At 48.8% G+C, this 18,172-nt stretch overlaps 1 protein-coding gene across 1 annotated transcript in view; it reads right to left on the reverse strand.

Annotated features, from left to right (window-relative positions):
- Positions 1–8,956: 8,956 nt before the first annotated feature.
- The window catches only part of LOC145360249 (proteasome subunit beta type-7-like), a 40,875-nt gene continuing 31,659 nt past the window's right edge, over positions 8,957–18,172 (reverse strand). The window contains exons 5-8 of the mRNA XM_080215327.1: positions 14,344–14,459; positions 12,354–12,412; positions 10,042–10,193; positions 8,957–9,368 (exon numbers count right to left, since the gene is read on the reverse strand). Of these exons, the coding sequence (XP_080071453.1) occupies positions 9,257–9,368; positions 10,042–10,193; positions 12,354–12,412; positions 14,344–14,459 (439 nt within the window). The 3' untranslated portion in view covers positions 8,957–9,256. The remainder of the gene's footprint in view (positions 9,369–10,041; positions 10,194–12,353; positions 12,413–14,343; positions 14,460–18,172) is intronic.

The following is an 18,172-nucleotide window of genomic DNA, read 5'->3' on the forward strand; positions in this document are numbered from 1 at the left end:
TCTATCCACCACCCTAGACACATCCTCATAGAACTCCAGTAAATTTGTCAGACACGACTTCCCTTTAATGAAACCGTGCTGCGTCTGCTCTATCAAGCAATTCCCTTCAAGATGCCTCGCAATTTCCTCCTTAATGACAGATTCTAACATTTTACCTACCACAGACGTTAAACTAACCGGCCTATAATTCCCCGCCTTTTGCCTGGCACCCTTCTTAAACAACGGCGTAACATTAGCCATTTTCCAATCATCCGGCACTTCCCCGGAATCCAGCGACGTCTGGAAAATAACCACCAAGGCATCCACTATCACCTCTGCCATTTCTTTCAGAACCCTCGGATGCATTCCATCCGGTCCTGGGGACTTGTCCACAGTCAGTCCCTCCAGTCTGTCGAGCACCGCCTCTCTAGTAGCAGTAATGTCATTAAGACCTTCCAGTCCTACCACCTTTCCATCGCTAACACCCGGCAAATTATTCACGTCCTCCTCCGTGAAGACAGAAACAAAAAAGTTATTCAATACCTTAGCCATATCCCCATCCCCTACCAGTAGGTCCCCTTTCTCATCCTCTAAAGGACCAACATTCACTCTGGCCAGCCTCTTCCTTTTTATATATTTATAAAAACTCTTGCTATCCTTTTTTATATTAAGCGCTAGCCCAGCTTCATAGTTTCTCCTACCCTTCTTTATCAACTTCTTTGTCAATCTTTGTTGACATTTAAACCTCTCCCAATCCTCTTCTCGCCCACTACTCTTAGTTACTCTAAATTCCTCCGCTTTTAATTTAACACTTCCCTTCACCTCCTTCGTTATCCACGGCTTATTACATTTCCTCCTACTATCCTTTTTAACCATCAGAATAAATTTCCGCTGAGCACCAAGAAAGATCTCCTTAAAGATCCTCCACTGCTCCTCAACAGACCCTCCCTCCAACGCGCTCCCCCAGTCCACATTCGCCAATTCTTCGCTCATCCTACCATACTCCCCTCTATTCAAACAGAGGACGCGTGTCCGGGAACCCACTTTCTCCTCCTCCATCTGCACCAGAAACTCCACCATACAATGATCACTCTCTCCAAGAGGATCCTTCACCGCAAGGTCCCTAATTCTACCCGCCTCATTACATAGCACCAGATCCAAGATAGCTCGCTCCCTCGTCGGCTCCAACACACACTGTTCGAGGAAACTATCCCGGCAGCATTCCAAGAACTCTTCCTCGAGCCCCCCGCGTCCAACATGGGTCGACCAATCAATATGCAGATTGAAATCCCCCATAACTACGGCCGTCCCATTCCTGCACGCCGCACTTATTTGCGCGTTAACAGCCCGCCCAGCTTCGATCTGCTATGTCCCTTCTGTGGGAACTATGAATGGGATTCAATATGAATTTGAATTGGTTTTACAGCAAGTGGGGAGGTGCATTAAGTGTTTACCCTGTGCACACCACGCATTGGCTTTCTGAGAAAAGAATAAAAAAAAATTAAGGGGTACAGATACACAAATCATTAATGGTGAAGAAGCAGGTTAACAGAGCTGTAAAATATACAATCAAAGCACATTTTCAGAAAAACAGCATTGAAAAGCAGTGAAGATGTGTCAAAATAATTAACAGTCTTGGTTACAGCACATCCGGAACACAGTTTTGGTCTCCACGTTATGAAGAGGATATGGAGGCATAAAAAGCGATTGACCAAGATGTTACCACACCTGAGCAGTTCCAACTATCAGGAAAGATTTAACACATCAAAGTCTTTCACCAGGAGAGAGAGGGATGAGTGGTAACCTACTGAGATCTTTAAAAATGCAAAGAGGTTTGAGAGGGTAGATGTGGAGATGTTTCCATTTGAGGGGGAAACTAAAACTAGGGACCATAAATGTAAGATAGTCATTAATAAATCCAATTGGAGAATTCAGGAGAAAATGAATTACTCGGAGAATCATGGGTAGCATGTGGAATGTGCTATCGCAGAGAGCAGTTGAGGCAAACAGATAAGTTTAAATTTAATTTATTAGTGTCACAAGTAGGCTTACATTAACACTGCAATTAAGTTACTATGAAAATCCCCTAGTCACCACATTCTGGCACCTGTTTGGGTGCACTAAGGGAGAATTTTAGCACGGACGATCCACCTAACCAGCATGTCTTTTGGATTGTGGGAGGAAACTAGAGCATTTGGAGGAAAGACACAGGGAGTACGTGCAGACTCCATACAGACAGTGGCCCAAGCCGGAATCGAACCTGGATCCCTAACACTGTGAGGCAGCAGTGCTAGCCACTATGCCACTGTGCTGCCCTAGCATTGGTGCATTTGACATAGATTGAGGGAGAAAGTTATAGAAGAATAAAGGATAAGATGAGATGGGAAGATTGTAGAGGACTGGCTTCCTTAGGTGCAAAAAGAAATAGACGGGGTATAGCATTTTGGATCGATTAGGAGATTATGGGGAGGAAAGCAATACAGGGGCAAGTGCTTTAAGAGCTTTTCAATACAGGAAAATCTTTTAATTAATTCAAGTCTAACTATATTTCATGTCAAAACTTGTTGGATAAATCTGCGTCACTCAGCTTGTGAATAATAAATAACAGTTGAAAAGCAGGAGTTGATGGAGAGGGGTGAACTTGATGGGTTTTATTAGTTTTGACTGTTGGTGATGGGCAGTAAATCTGTGTCCCATCTGCTTTTCTATTTTATCCTTGAAACTGAGTCAGAATGAAGCATTGATTGGATTTAACACCTCATGGTAATAAAGTGATGTTTTATTGACCAGCTATGTTGTTTGTGAGGGGAAAGGGGGCTGTAGGGTTATATAAAGGTGTGTGTTCAGTGTTGGGTATACACCTCCGCTTTCTCTCTCTGTGTCTCTCTCGCTCTCTCATCTCTCCGACCCTTCAATCATGACGTCCTTGGTACTGGTAGCTGGTGCATTACTCCTGAGTGGATCCTGTGTCTTTGCTCTGCCCATTGCAGACTCCGTGTACAGAACAGGTAAGCAGGGCAGATAGGGGAGAGATGGTGAGGCAGGGGTTAGCCTCAACTGAACCCTGATAGGGCCCCCATCATCATTCACACACCTCTATGTGTCAATGTGAAAAAGGTGCCGTTTTTTAGATTGATGTTAAACAAAGCCCTTTCTGCCCTCTAAGGTTAATGTTTAAAGATCTCAATGCACTATTAGGAAAAGAACAGGAAGGTTGTCTGCGATATAATGGTGGCAAAGTGTTAACACTGCTGCTGCCTCACAGCGCTAGGGACCTGGGTTCAATTTTGCCCTTGGGTCACTGCCTGTGTGGAGTCTGCACGTTCTCTCCGTGTCTGCGTGAGTTTCCTCCCACAGTCCAAAGATGTGCAGGTTAGGTTGACTGGTAATGCTGAATTGCCTTTTAGTTTAGGGGGATTAGTGGAGTAAATGTGTGGGCTTACGAAGATAGGGCCTGGGTGGGATTGTTGTTGGTGCAGACATGATGGGCTGAATGGCCTCCTTCTGTACAGTAGGGTTTCTAGGGTCAGTGGAACATGGTCAGAATTCCCAATTGTTAGCTGCCAGTGAGTAAATATTTATCCCTCAGCCAACATCACGGAAACAGATTGCCCGATACCATAGTGTCTTATTGCTGTTTGTGGGAGCTTGCTGTGTGCAAATTGAGTGCTGCATTTCCTACAGTGACTACCCTTCCTAAAGTATTTCATTAACTCTAAAGCACTTTGGGATGTTCTGTGGCCATGTTTGGTGCTGTTTAAATGCAAGTTTTTTTTATTTCTGTATCATTGTGTGATCATCCTGTGTCATAGCTGATACTTGTACTTGGATAAGAATCTGTATATTAAAATGTTGGAGTGAATTTAGATTAGAGCTTATTATTGAATCAAACAGAAATGTTCCTGAAGCTTTTAGTATGTGCAAAGTTCCTGAACAGGAAGGAGTTACAATGTATTTAGTTCACGTTTTACTTGGGAGCTGATACACAAATATTGGTTTGAGATCAGGTTCTGCAGCTGACAGAGTTTCAATTAAGTTCTCTCTTGCTCATTCTGATGAGATTCTGATCTAGCTGAAGAAATGTAATATAGTTTGCAGACTGGGGACAGAGTTTAGTTGTTCGGATTAAATTACCAATCCATTTACTCCCGACCAGATTAAACCAGATTAATGGGCTGACTTTTATGAGGGTTGTTCATTTATATTCCTGTTAGCCTTCTTGTTACAAAAATAGGTCAGTTTTGGGCTGATTTTGAAAGAAGAACACTTTGCAGCAATAACCTGTGGGCAGTAACTGAAATAAACAGAGTGGGACTTCCAGCACTCAGTGGAGGAAGTCCCAGCCTTGAGGAATTGACAGCTGATCTGATTGGGGTGAAGAGGGCAAGGCCAGTGGAGACAGGTCCCTTCCTTCCTCCCTGCCTTTTCAACAAAGTTGTTTAAGAGAAAACAGCCTTCCCTCTCTTGCCCACTCACTTGCCATGCCAACCAAATGATGGCAGCATGATGTTGGCATCAATTGTCTTGTTAACAGCCTCTTCGATGTGGCGGACAGGTTGCCTATTTTGATGCCTGCCTGCTTACCGTATTACGGGGACCGGGTTGGGGGGGTGGGCTAGCCCCCATCACATTTTACAAATCTCTACTACTGAAAGCACACCTGTCGGGGTAGAGAGGGGAGGGGAGGGAGGAAGGAAGGAGCAGAGGGAGGAGGGGAGCAGAGAGGAGATGAAGGGGTAAATTCCAGCCCCAGTGATTCCAAACTCTGAGATTATAATATTATTCATAGAATCCCCACAGTGCAGAAAAAGGCTATTTGGCCCATCAAGCCTACACCGACCACAATCCCACCCAGACCCTATCCTCATCATCCCACAAATTTACCCTGTTGCACTAAGGGGCAATTTAACATGGCTGATCCACTTAACCTGCACATCTTTGGACTGTGGGAGAAAACCGGAGCACCCAGAGGAAATCCATGCAGACGTGGGGAGAATGTGAAAACTCCACACAGACAGCGATCCGAGGCTCAGATCAAACCCGTGTCCCAGGCACTGTGGGGCAACAGCGCTAACCACTGTGCCACATTCAGATTGAAGTTATAGCGGGTGTGGGATTTTCTCTCTTTCAGATACCTGAGCCTGGACCAGAGGTTTGGTGGAAGATTTTTAAAAGTATTTTGTTTTTGTTTGTGTCTCTTTTATTGAAATTTAAAAGCAAAATTTGAGAATTTTTAACAGATTTGTTTCTAAATGACATTTTTTTTCACTTCTACTTCCTTCCATGAACTTTTGAAATTTCAGGTCGATGATTCTTTGTCAGAATGTTAGTGTCCTGAGACGTTAACTCTGTCTCTTTCCACACTCGCTGCCAGACTGATTATTTCCACCACGGTCTGCTTTTATCTCAGATTTCCAGCACCCTGTGGGACTTCATTCTTCAGTGAACTGAGAGCTATTGATTAGGGGATTGATTATATTCGATAATATGAACAGCCAGGTGATACAAGGAGATAATCTGGAAGGTGGGTGAGGGCAGGATTTTCCCACTGTGTTCGCCCCAGGCCAGAAATTCCCACCTGAGGTCAACAGACTTTTCCTGCTGTGATTCTCCTGGCGGGCGGGATGGGAAAATCTCACCCTTTGTATTTTGGCTAGGAGTTTGAGACAGAACACTCTGCCTGGGGGGGCAGGGGGGTGTGGGGATGGGAGGACAGGAGGGTTGTGGGGACGGCGGATGGGGGCAGAGGGGGTTGTGGGGATGATGTGTGGGGGGGGGGCAGGGGGTTGTGGGGATGGGGGTGGGGGGAGCAGGAGGGTTGTAGGGAGGGGGGTATGTAAGAAGCCAAATGGTCTTTGGTCTTCCAGGATTCTAACACTCAAATAATTCTCTTCCAGTGTCCAGTGAGGAAAGTCAGCTTTTCAGTCTGGATGATCTGCAAAGTCTGGACAATGACCTCGTTGTGTGGAACCCGCCTGCCTCATTGCCTCAGGCCAGCCTCTATGACACCATCAGAGATCTCGAAGCAGCTGAACAACTTAAGGATGGTACAGTACACAGATTCTGAACCCCAGACTTTCCCTCCATCTCCACTCTTACCTTGGATTTAGGGTGAAGGTAAAGTCACCATAGTCCCAGAAGCTGTTCTCTCGTTTGAAGGGAAGAGCTGACTAGTGGCGATTTAATCTGAAAGTCACCACACCTCAGGGAAGGGGCAAGGTTCAGAAAGTGGAGCTTTAATTAATAACCTCAGTCACTGAATCATAGATTCCCTACTGTGCAGAAGGAGGCCATTTGGCCCATCATACCTGCACTGACAACAATCCCACCCAAGCCTTATCCCTGTAACCGCAGATATTTACTCTGCTAATCCCCCGACACTAACTGTGTATCTAACCCCGTGTGTACCTGTCCTGGGAGTGTTTGATGGGGACAGTGAAGAGGCACAATTTAGTATGGCTAATCCACCTAATCTGCGCATCTTTGGACTGTGGGAGGAAACTCACAGACTCAGGGAGAACATGAAAACTCCATATAATCACCCGAGGCTGGAATTGAACCCGATTCCCTGATACTGTGAGCCAGCAGTGCTAATCATTGTGCCACCCTCAATACCAAAATTGAACCCATTGCCATTGCTCCACATCACGAACCAGCTGTCCAGGGAACTGAGCTTAATCGACCAGTCATAGTGAAGGAAGACGTGTACATAGTGCAGTTACAGTGTCTGACCCCTAGATGCCTTTAGCAAGTCCTATGGATGGGATAAGAATGGTGGTGGCACCTAGTGGTAGGGAGGCTGTACTGTAAATCTGGGAGCTAAATTAGAATCAAGCCAGAATAATGTTCTGGTAATCTCTCCAGTCTATTTACCGGAACAGATGAGTTTGAACATTCTCAATCTAGTTCTTATTGGAAAGACATCTGCTTTTACTTCACCACTAGTTTGTCATTGTGGTTTCAGAGGGTTGGGAGAGGAAATGGGAACATTCCACATGGTGCAGGAAAGAATCCCAATCTTTCCAGGTTGGCATTCAGGCAGTATGAATAGTGTTAACCCATCCTTACCTGTCCTGGGAGTGTTTGATGGGGACAGTGTAGGGGGAACTTTACTCTGTATCTAACCCCGTGCTGTATGTGCCCTGGGAGTGTTTGATGGGGGCAGTGTAGAGGGAGCTTTATCCTGTATCTAACCCTGTGCTGTACCTGTCCTGGGAGTGTTTGATGGGGGCAGTGTAGAGGGAGCTTTATCCTGTATCTAACCCTGTGCTGTACCTGTCCTGGGAGTGTTTGATGGGACAATGTAGGGGGAGCTTTACTCTGTATCTAACCCTGTGCTGTACCTGCCCTGGGAGTGTTTGATGGGACAGTGTAGAGGGAGCTTTACTCTGTATCTAACCCTGTGCTGTACCTGCCATGGGAGTGTTTGATGGGACAGTGTAGAGGGAGCTTTACTCTGTATCTAACCCTGTGCTGTACCTGTCCTGGGAGTGTTTGATGGGACAATGTAGGGGGAGCTTTACTCTGTATCTAACCCCGTGCTGTACCTGTCCTGGGAGTGTTTGATTAGACAGTGTAGTTTTATTTTGAGATGTGTTACACTGATATCTTCTCCCATGGTGGAAACTTCCCAATAACAAGTCAGAATTAGAGCTTTATGCACTGCTTACATGTCTCAGATTCATTCTATCAGCTGTTTAAGGCTCTGAGGATCAATCTGTGGATTCCCCTCCATCTGTTTTGTTCAAGAGTTAAACTGAATCTTCCTTCCTTGTCAACAGGTCTGAGGGAAATCAGTGACACTGACTTGGGGAATGTCAAAGAGGTGAGTTCCAAATATAGAAACTTCAGACACAATTGCTATTAGAGTCAACACACCTGTCAGATAGCTCTTCAGTATCTATCATCGTGCTGTACCTGTCCTGGGAGTGTTTGATGGGGACAGTATAGAGGGAGCTTTACTCTGTATCTTACCCTGTGCTGTACCTGTCCTGGGAGTGTTTAATGGGGACAGTGTAGAGGGAGCTTTACTCTGTATCTAACCCCGTGCTGTACCTGTCCTGGGAGTGTTTGATGGGACAGCGTAGAGGGAGCTTTACTCTGTATCTAACCCCGTGCTGTACCTGTCCTGGGAGTGTTTGATGGGACAGTGTAGAGGGAGCTTTACTCTGTATCTAACCCCGTGCTGTACCTGTCCTGGGAGTGTTTGATGGGGGACAGTGTAGAGAGAGCTTTACTCTGTATCTAACCCCGTGCTGTACCTGTCCTGGGAGTGTTTGATGGCACAGAGTCGAGGGAGCTTTACTCTGTATCTAATCTGATGGGGAGTTCCTCTGCAGTTGAATAACTTCCTTATACTCAAAGTCTTGCTTGGAATTATGAAAAATAGACATGAGGTTTAGGTAAGTTAGGGTGCCTTGAAGCACCTTTGGCAGGAGGTGGGGGTCAACCACTGAACAGTGGTGGGGGTGGGGTTTCAGGTATGGGTTGTGATGGGATGGGGGCTGGGTTTGGGGGGTGTCACATGGAGATTTGTGTAGGGTTGGGATGAGTTCAGAGTGGGACTGGAGATTGGAAATCCAATCCTTCAAAGCCTTGGTAACCAGTCCCGGTTCTGACTCTTTCTGCAGATTCTGTACGGAAGGAGAGCACAGCCAAAAACAGGCCGCCTGTTCACTGGAAAAGGCAGAAAACTATACAAGAAACGTAATAACTTCTCAGACTGCTTCTGGAAATACTGTGTGTGATATCTGCCACCCGCCACCCCGATTTTGAAACAATCTTCTCGTGATTATTTTTAATAAACATCTGGCGCTGTTGGAAAATATGTAAATGTTTCCTGGAACTTAATAAGCAAATCACCACTTATTAAAGATTAATGAAGCATTGCGGAATGTTATATCTCTACTTCAGTTATCAATAAAAAATGTATGTTTTGCAAACACGTGGTTCTCCTCAGATACAAATGAGACGGATGTTAACATTCACTGCATCAGCCCCTCCTATCCTGAGGGGTTTATTTATTTTTGGAAACTAAATTGTACAATTCACATACTGGGTGCAGTGTGTTTGGGATCTAATCTATCAGGATACAATGTGTTTGGGATCTAATCTATCAGGATACAATGTGTTTGGGATCTAATCTATCAGGATATAATGTGCTTGCAATCCCAGGGCAGGAATCCTCTATCAGTTGCAACATCCTTTTGTTTCCGACAGGAATTGCTGATCTCGATCTCCCTCCCTCGATCCTGCAGAGATGATGGGATCCTCCTTGTTACTCAGTGTCCATCCTCTGTACAACCTCCTCCACCAGCTCCACTGACAATGGAGTGATTGTTTCCTTCAGCACAGCAGTGGTGCCCTTCTTGTAGCGATACTGACCCTCCCTGCAGGAAACAACAGCAGAAGTTAACGGTGATGGGGTGGACTGGGGGTGAATGGCAATGTGGCAGAGGAGGGGGAGAGGTTGGGGGGGGGTGTTGTGGTGTCACAGAATGATGCAGCGCAGAAAGAGACCATTTCCCTTATTGTGTGTGCACTGACTATTTGGTTACTGCCATTCCCACTGCACTTGGCCAGAGCCCTGCATAAATTCCCCTTTCAAGTATTTATCCACTTTCAGATGGTGCATTCCCCATCGTAACATGTTTGTGTATAAAAGATTCTCCTCATCTCTTTTGCCAATAATTCTAAATCCGTGCCCTCTGGTTATCAACCAGTTCCTGCCAGCTTACTCTAACAAAACATTCATAATTTTAAATAACTTCATATTATTAAATCTATTACTGTTAAATCTCCTCTTAATCTGATCTCCTCAAAAGAGAAGTGCCCTGGTTTCTCTAATCCCTCACTCGCAGACTGAAAAGCTCCAACCCTGGCACTGTTTGACAAAATCTCCTCTGACCTTCTCTAAGGTTTTGTTTCTGTTCCTGGAGTGTGCTCCCAGACTTGGACACAGGACTCTATGTGGGGCCTAACCTGTGTTTATTAGCATTTGTACTCTGTTCCCCCCGATGTCTCTGTCCTCCTGATGAGTTACCCTGCAATCTGGCTACTTACTTTACACCCTTCTTGTTGGGGGTGTCAAAGCCACGAAGGAACTCGCTCTTGTCCTTGGTGATGACAAGGAGGTCAACATTACTCCCAGAGCCGAGATCAGAGAATATTCCGGCTAGGATGGCCTCACGGACCAGCTGCTTGGCTTCTTCCTCCTGGAAATAAATAAGCAAGCTCAGACAGAATTGTGGCAGCTGAGATTCAGGTCCAGGGGATCCAGGTTCAGGGCTGGAGTAACCCAGGGCCCAGGCCTGGAGTAACCCAGGGCCCAGGCCTGGACTAACCAAGGGGTCAGGCTTGGACTAACCAAGGGCTCAGGCCTAGATTAAGTAAGGGCTCAGGCCTGGAGTAACCCTGGGCCCAGGCCTGGACTAACCAAGGGCTCAGGCCTGGATGAACCAAGGGCTCAGGCCTGGACTAACCCAGGGCCCAGGCCTGGACTAACCAAAAGCCCAAGCTTGGAGTAACCCAGGGCCCAGGCCTGGACTAACCAAGGGTCAGGCCTGGACTAACCAAGGGCCAAAGCCTGGAGTAACCTAGGGCCCAGGCATGGACTAACCTAGGGCTCAGGCTTGGACTAACCAAGGACCCAGGCCTGGAGTAACCAAGGGCTCAGGCCTGGAGTGACTCAGGGCCCAGGCCTGAGTAGACAAGAACCCAGGCCTGGAGTAACCAAGGGCCCAGACCTAGAGTAACCCAGGACCAAGGCATGGAATAACCCAGGGCCCAGGCCTGGACTAACCAAGGGCTCAGGCCTGGACCAACCAAGCGCTCAGGCCTGGACTAACCCAGGGTCTAACCCTGGACTAACCAAGCGCTCAGGCCTGGACTAACCCAGGGCCTAACCTTGGACTAACCAAGGGCTCAGGCTTGGATTAACCAAGGATCCAGGCCTGGAATAACCAAGGGCCCAGGCCTGGACTACCCAAGGACTCAGGCTTGGATTAAACAAGGGCCCAGGCCTGGAGTAACCAAGGGCCCAGACCTGGAGTAACCAAGGGCCCAGGCCTGGACTAACCAAGGGCTCAGGCCTGGACTAACCAAAAGCCCAAGCTTGGAGTAATCCAGGGCTTAGGCCTGGACTAACCAACGGCCCAGGCCTGGAGTAACCCAGAGCTCAGAACAGCAACGAGAGGGGGTATAGGAGAGGGGAAGGGTGTGGGGGAGGGGACAGTGCTGCAAGAGGGGAGGGAAGGGTATTATGAGGGTGTGTGGGGGAGGGGAGGGTGCTGCGAAGGGGACTGTGGGGAGGGGAGCGCGCTGTGAGGGGTGGATGGGAAGGTGCTGTGAGGAGGGTCTGGGGAGGGGAGGGCGCTGTGGGGGGGAGGGGAAGGTGCTGTGAGGGGGTTCTGGGGAGGGGAGGATACTGTGTGGGTGGAGAGGGTGTTGTGAGGGGGGAGGGCAGGAGAGGCTGCTGTTTGGGGGATAGGAGGATGCTGTGAGGGGTTGGGGAAGGGAGTGGAGGGGGGGGAGGAAAGCTGCTGTGAGGGGGAGGGAGGGTGCTGTGGGGGGAGGGGAGGGGGCTGTGAGGGGGAGGGAAGGGTGTTGTGAGGAGGAGGGGAGGGGGCTGTGAGGAGGAGGGGAGGGGGCTGTGAGGAGGAGGGGAGGGGGCTGTGAGGAGGAGGGGAGGGGGCTGTGAGGAGGAGGGGAGGGGGCTGTGAGGAGGAGGGGAGGGGGCTGTGAGGGGGAGGGAAGGGTGTTGTGAGGAGGAGGGGAGGGGGCTGTGAGGAGGAGGGAAGGGTGTTGTGAGGAGGAGGGGAGGGGGCTGTGAGGAGGAGGGGAGGGGGCTGTGAGGAGGAGGGGAGGGGGCTGTGAGGAGGAGGGGAGGGGGCTGTGAGGAGGAGGGGAGGGGGCTGTGAGGAGGAGGGGAGGGGGCTGTGAGGAGGAGGGGAGGGGGCTGTGAGGGGAGGGAAGGGTGTTGTGAGGAGGAGGGGAGGGGGCTGTGAGGAGGAGGGGAGGGGGCTGTGAGGAGGAGGGGAGGGGGCTGTGAGGAGGAGGGGAGGGGGCTGTGAGGAGGAGGGAGATTGTAAATGTGTTGGTGTTTAGGGAAACAAGAATTCTGAATCCAGTTTTGGCTCATTTCACCAATGAGGAAGCAGCATTGAGTGGGAGAGAGAGATGGTTATCCGACAGATTCCTGGGAAATTATTGGAGTAAATCCCATGGAAAATCATTAGAATGTTTCTTTTCAGAGAAAAGGCAAGAGAGAGGGAGAGAATTTGCAACTCAGAAACCACTCGCTGGTTGTGTTGGGTGGTGGTTCTCAGGGTGGGGGATGGGATGTTGGGGGAGGGGCTCAGCTCTCCTCAATTTACCTCCATGTTTGGTTTGAATTGATCCTCCAGAATCGCCATGGCAGCAGCTGCTCCAGAGCCTGTTGCACAGGAGACACTCATTAACACGGCTACAGGTTCACAACCCGAACACAGTCACTGCCTGAAAAGCAGGGGGGTGGGGAGGGGGGGGCCATCGCTCCGACCACCCTCCAGATCTCCCTCAGGTACTGACTCTCCCTGAGCTGCAGTTACAGAGCACCCAACATCCCCGAGCCAATCCTGAGTGAGTCCAGCAGGCTATTCGACCAGGGGAGCAGCCTCCAGGAATACCCACAAAGATTAACGGTTAAATACCCACAAAGATTAACGTTTAAATACCCACAAAGATTAACGTTTAAATACCCACAAAGATTAACGTTTAAATACCCACAAAGATTAACGTTTAAATACCCACAAAGATTAACGTTTAAATACCCACAAAGATTAACGTTTAAATACCCACAAAGATTAACGTTTAAATACCCACAAAGATTAACGGTTAAATACCCACAAAGATTAACGTTTAAATACCCACAAAGATTAACGTTTAAATACCCACAAAGATTAACGTTTAAATACCCACAAAGATTAACGTTTAAATACCCACAAAGATTAACGGTTAAATACCCACAAAGATTAACGTTTAAATACCCACAAAGATTAACGTTTAAATACCCACAAAGACTAACGGTTAAATACCCACAAAGATTAACGTTTAAATACCCACAAAGATTAACGGTTAAATACCCACAAAGATTAACGTTTAAATACCCACAAAGATTAACGGTTAAATACCCACAAAGATTAACGTTTAAATACCCACAAAGATTAACGGTTAAATACCCACAAAGATTAACGTTTAAATACCCACAAAGATTAACGGTTAAATACCCACAAAGATTAACGGTTAAATACCCACAAAGATTAACGTTTAAATACCCACAAAGATTAACGGTTAAATACCCACAAAGATTAACGTTTAAATACCCACAAAGATTAACGGTTAAATACCCACAAAGATTAACGGTTAAATACCCACAAAGATTAACGTTTAAATACCCACAAAGATTAACGTTTAAATACCCACAAAGATTAACGGTTAAATACCCACAAAGATTAACGTTTAAATACCCACAAAGATTAACGGTTAAATACCCACAAAGATTAACGGTTAAATGCCACGGATGTTGCCTCAGTTGTAAGAATTAAATTGTTGTTTGACTGGCATCCAGGAACCCTTCAATTGGGAGAGGAAGGGTTTGTTCACTTCTGATTGGAGGAGCAAGGCTGAGTGCTGGACATACTGAAGTCTGGTGACCAATCGCGAGACACTCAGTGGCTACAGGGCACTGAGGTCAACTGAGTGAAACTGAGCTCAGAACCGGACAGGGAACCTCAGCCAATCAGCCAGGCAGCCCAAATAATCTTTAAATTGTAGAATTGAGCAGCTCGGAAAGAGGCCATTCTACCCATTGTGTCTGTGATGGCTCTTTGGAAAGAGACATCCAACTGGGGTGGCACGGTGGTTAACCTGACTGCCTCACAGCACCAGAGATCTGGGTCCAATTCCTGGCTTGGGTCACTGTCTGTGTAGAGTTGGTATGTTCTCCCCGTGTCTGTGTGGGTTTCCTCTGGGTGCTCCCACAAGATATGCAGGTAGGGTTGACTGGCCATGCTGAATTCACCCTTACTGTCCCAAGATGTGTGGATTGGGGGGGGATTAGTTGGGTAAATGCATGGGGTTACAGGGATAGAGCGGTGGTCCTGGCTGAGATGCTCTGTCGGGAAGTTGGTGCGGATTTGATGGGCCGAATGGCCTCTTTCTGCTCTGTGACTCTATTCTATAATTCTAGTTCAGACACCCTGATTCTTTCCCCACAATTGCTGAAATGTTTTTCTTTTTAATCATCAGTTTCCCTGTTGACAGGGATTTTCTGGAATTCTTGTAACCAGCCCAAGTCCCGCTCGATAGTGGATGATTTCGACTTACCCATGGCAACGTAGGGAAGTTTATCCGTCGATCCATGGGGATACACTGCATACAGGTGGGGCCCTGTGCAATCCACACCCCCAACTATCACTGATGCACTGATGTGTCCCTGGTACCTGAAGTGAGACAAGGACAAAGTCGTGTTGAAATCAGGAAGGGAGTCATTTTCACTGCGCTCCTTGGGCACTGGCTGTTGTTGGGGGCAGGGTGGGTCAGTGATCACAGAATAAAGTCACTGGCCTTCCTACCCCAGTAACACTGACAATATCACCATGGCAACCATTTTAAAAGGGGCCTCCTGCCAGGCGTCCAATTCTTCTGCCTGATTCAGGCCGTGGCCCCCTTTTTAATCTGGAACCAGGAACCGTTGCTCTTTTAGGATGGAAAGGGGCCAATCCTGTTCCATGCTGATTCCCAGCGTCAAAGGTCAATTATATGTTAGTCTGGAATGGCAGGAGTGTCCCACAGACTCTCTCACCCGGAGCAGTGTGTACACTCTCCCACCCGGTACTGCGTATACACTCTCCCACCCGGTACTGTGTATACACTCTCCCACCCGGTACTGTGTATACACTCTCCCACCCGGTACTGTGTATACACTCTCCCACCTGGTACTGCGTATACACTCTCCCACCCGGTACTGCGTATACACTCTCCCACCCGGTACTGTGTATACACTCTCCCACCCGGTACTGCGTATACACTCTCCCACCCGGTACTGTGTATACACTCTCCCACCCGGTACTGCGTATACACTCTCCCACCCGGTACTGTGCATACACTCTCCCACCCGGTACTGTGTATACACTCTCCCACCCAGTACTGTGTATACACTCTCCCACCCGGTACTGCGTATACACTCTCCCACCCGGTACTGTGTATACACTCTCCCACCCGATACTGCGTATACACTCTCCCACCCGGTACTGCGTATACACTCATTCGCCCGGTACTGTGTATACACTCTCCCACCCGGTAATGCGTATACACTCTCCCACCCGGTACTGCGTATACACTCATTCACCCGGTACTGTGTATACACTCTCCCACCCGGTAATGCGTATACACTCTCCCACCCGGTACTGCGTATACACTCATTCACCCGGTACTGCGTATACACTCTCCCCACCCGGTACTGTGTATACACTCTCCCACCCGGTACTGCGTATACACTCTCCCACCCGGTACTGCGTATACACTCTCCCACCCGGTACTGTGTATACACTCTCCCACCCGGTACTGTGTATACACTCTCCCACCCGGTACTGCGTATACACTCTCCCACCCGGTACTGCGTATACACTCTCCCACCCGGTACTGTGTATACACTCTCCCACCCGATACTGCGTATACACTCTCCCACCCGGTACTGCGTATACACTCATTCGCCTGGTACTGTGTATACACTCTCCCACCCGGTAATGCGTATACACTCTCCACCCGGTACTGCGTATACACTCATTCACCCGGTACTGCGTATACACTCTCCCACCCGGTACTGTGTATACACTTTCCCACCCGGTACTGCGTATACACTCTCCCACCCGGTACTGTGTATACACTCTCCCACCCGGTACTGCGTATACACTCTCCCACCCGGTACTGTGTATACACTCTCCCACCCGATACTGCGTATACACTCTCCCACCCGGTACTGCGTATACACTCATTCGCCCGGTACTGTGTATACACTCACCCACCCAGTAATGCGTATACACTCTCCCACCCGGTACTGCGTATACACTCATTCACCCGGTACTGTGTATACACTCTCCCACCCGGTAATGCGTATACACTCTCCCACCCGGTACTGCGTATACACTCATTCACCCGGTACTGCGTATACACTCTCCCACCCGGTACTGTGTATACACTCTCCCACCCGGTACTGCGTATACACTCTCCCACCCGGTACTGTGTATACACTCTCCCACCCGGTACTGCGTATACACTCATTCACCCGGTACTGTGTATACACTCTCCCACCCGGTACTGTGTATACACTCTCCCACCCAGTACTGTGTATACACTCTCCCACCCGGTACTGCGTATACACTCTCCCACCCGGTACTGTGTATACACTCTCCCACCCGATACTGCGTATACACTCTCCCACCCGGTACTGCGTATACACTCATTCGCCCGGTACTGTGTATACACTCTCCCACCCGGTAATGCGTATACACTCTCCCACCCGGTACTGCGTATACACTCATTCACCCGGTACTGTGTATACACTCTCCCACCCGGTACTGTGTATACACTCTCCCACCCGGTACTGTGTATACACTCTCCCACCCGGTACTGCGCATACACTCTCCCACCCGGTACTGTGTATACACTCTCCCACCCGGTACTGCGTATACACTCTCCCACCCGGTACTGCGTATACACTCATTCACCCGGTACTGTGTATACACTCTCCCACCCGGTAATGCGTATACACTCTCCCACCCGGTACTGCGTATACACTCATTCACCCGGTACTGTGTATACACTCTCCCACCCGGTACTGCGTATACACTCTCCCACCCGGTACTGTGTATGCACTCTCCCACCCGGTACTGTGTATACACTCTCCCACCCGGTACTGCGTATACACTCTCCCACCCGGTACTGTGTATACACTCTCCCACCCGGTACTGCGTATACACTCATTCACCCGGAGCTGTGTGTACACTCTCCCACCCGGTACTGCGTATACACTCATTCACCCGGTACTGTGTATACACTCTCCCACACGGTAATGCGTATACACTCTCCCACCCGGTACTGCGTATACACTCATTCACCCGGTACTGTGTATACACTATCCCACCCGGTAATGCGTATACACTCTCCCACCCGGTACTGCGTACACACTCATTCACCCGGTACTGTGTATACACTCTCCCACCCGGTAATGCGTATACACTCATTCACCCGGAGCTGTGTGTACACTCTCCCACCCGGCACTGCGTATACACTCATTCACCCGGTACTGCGTATACACTCTCCCACCCGGTACTGCGTATACACTCTCCCACCCGGTACTGTGTATACACTCTCCCACCCGGTACTGTGTATACACTCTCTCACCCAGTACTGTGTATACACTCCCCAACCCGGTACTGTGTATACACTCTCTCACCCGGTACTGCGTATACACTCTCCCACCCGGTACTGTGTATACACTCTCCCACCCGGTACTGTGTATACACTCTCCCACCCGGTACTGTGTATACACTCTCCCACCCGGTACTGCGCATACACTCTCCCACCCGGTACTGTGTATACACTCTCCCACCCGGTACTGCGTATACACTCTCCCACCCGGTACTGCGTATACACTCATTCACCCGGTACTGTGTATACACTCTCCCACCCGGTAATGCGTATACACTCTCCCACCCGGTACTGCGTATACACTCATTCACCCGGTACTGTGTATACACTCTCCCACCCGGTACTGCGTATACACTCTCCCACCCGGTACTGTGTATGCACTCTCCCACCCGGTACTGTGTATACACTCTCCCACCCGGTACTGCGTATACACTCTCCCACCCGGTACTGTGTATACACTCTCCCACCCGGTACTGCGTATACACTCATTCACCCGGAGCTGTGTGTACACTCTCCCACCCGGTACTGCGTATACACTCATTCACCCGGTACTGTGTATACACTCTCCCACACGGTAATGCGTATACACTCTCCCACCCGGTACTGCGTATACACTCATTCACCCGGTACTGTGTATACACTATCCCACCCGGTAATGCGTATACACTCTCCCACCCGGTACTGCGTACACACTCATTCACCCGGTACTGTGTATACACTCTCC

Source organism: Carcharhinus amblyrhynchos, chromosome 30, assembly GCF_965287045.1.
Source record: "Carcharhinus amblyrhynchos chromosome 30, sCarAmb.v2.hapA, whole genome shotgun sequence".
In the NCBI taxonomy this organism is placed as follows: Eukaryota; Metazoa; Chordata; class Chondrichthyes; order Carcharhiniformes; family Carcharhinidae; genus Carcharhinus; species Carcharhinus amblyrhynchos.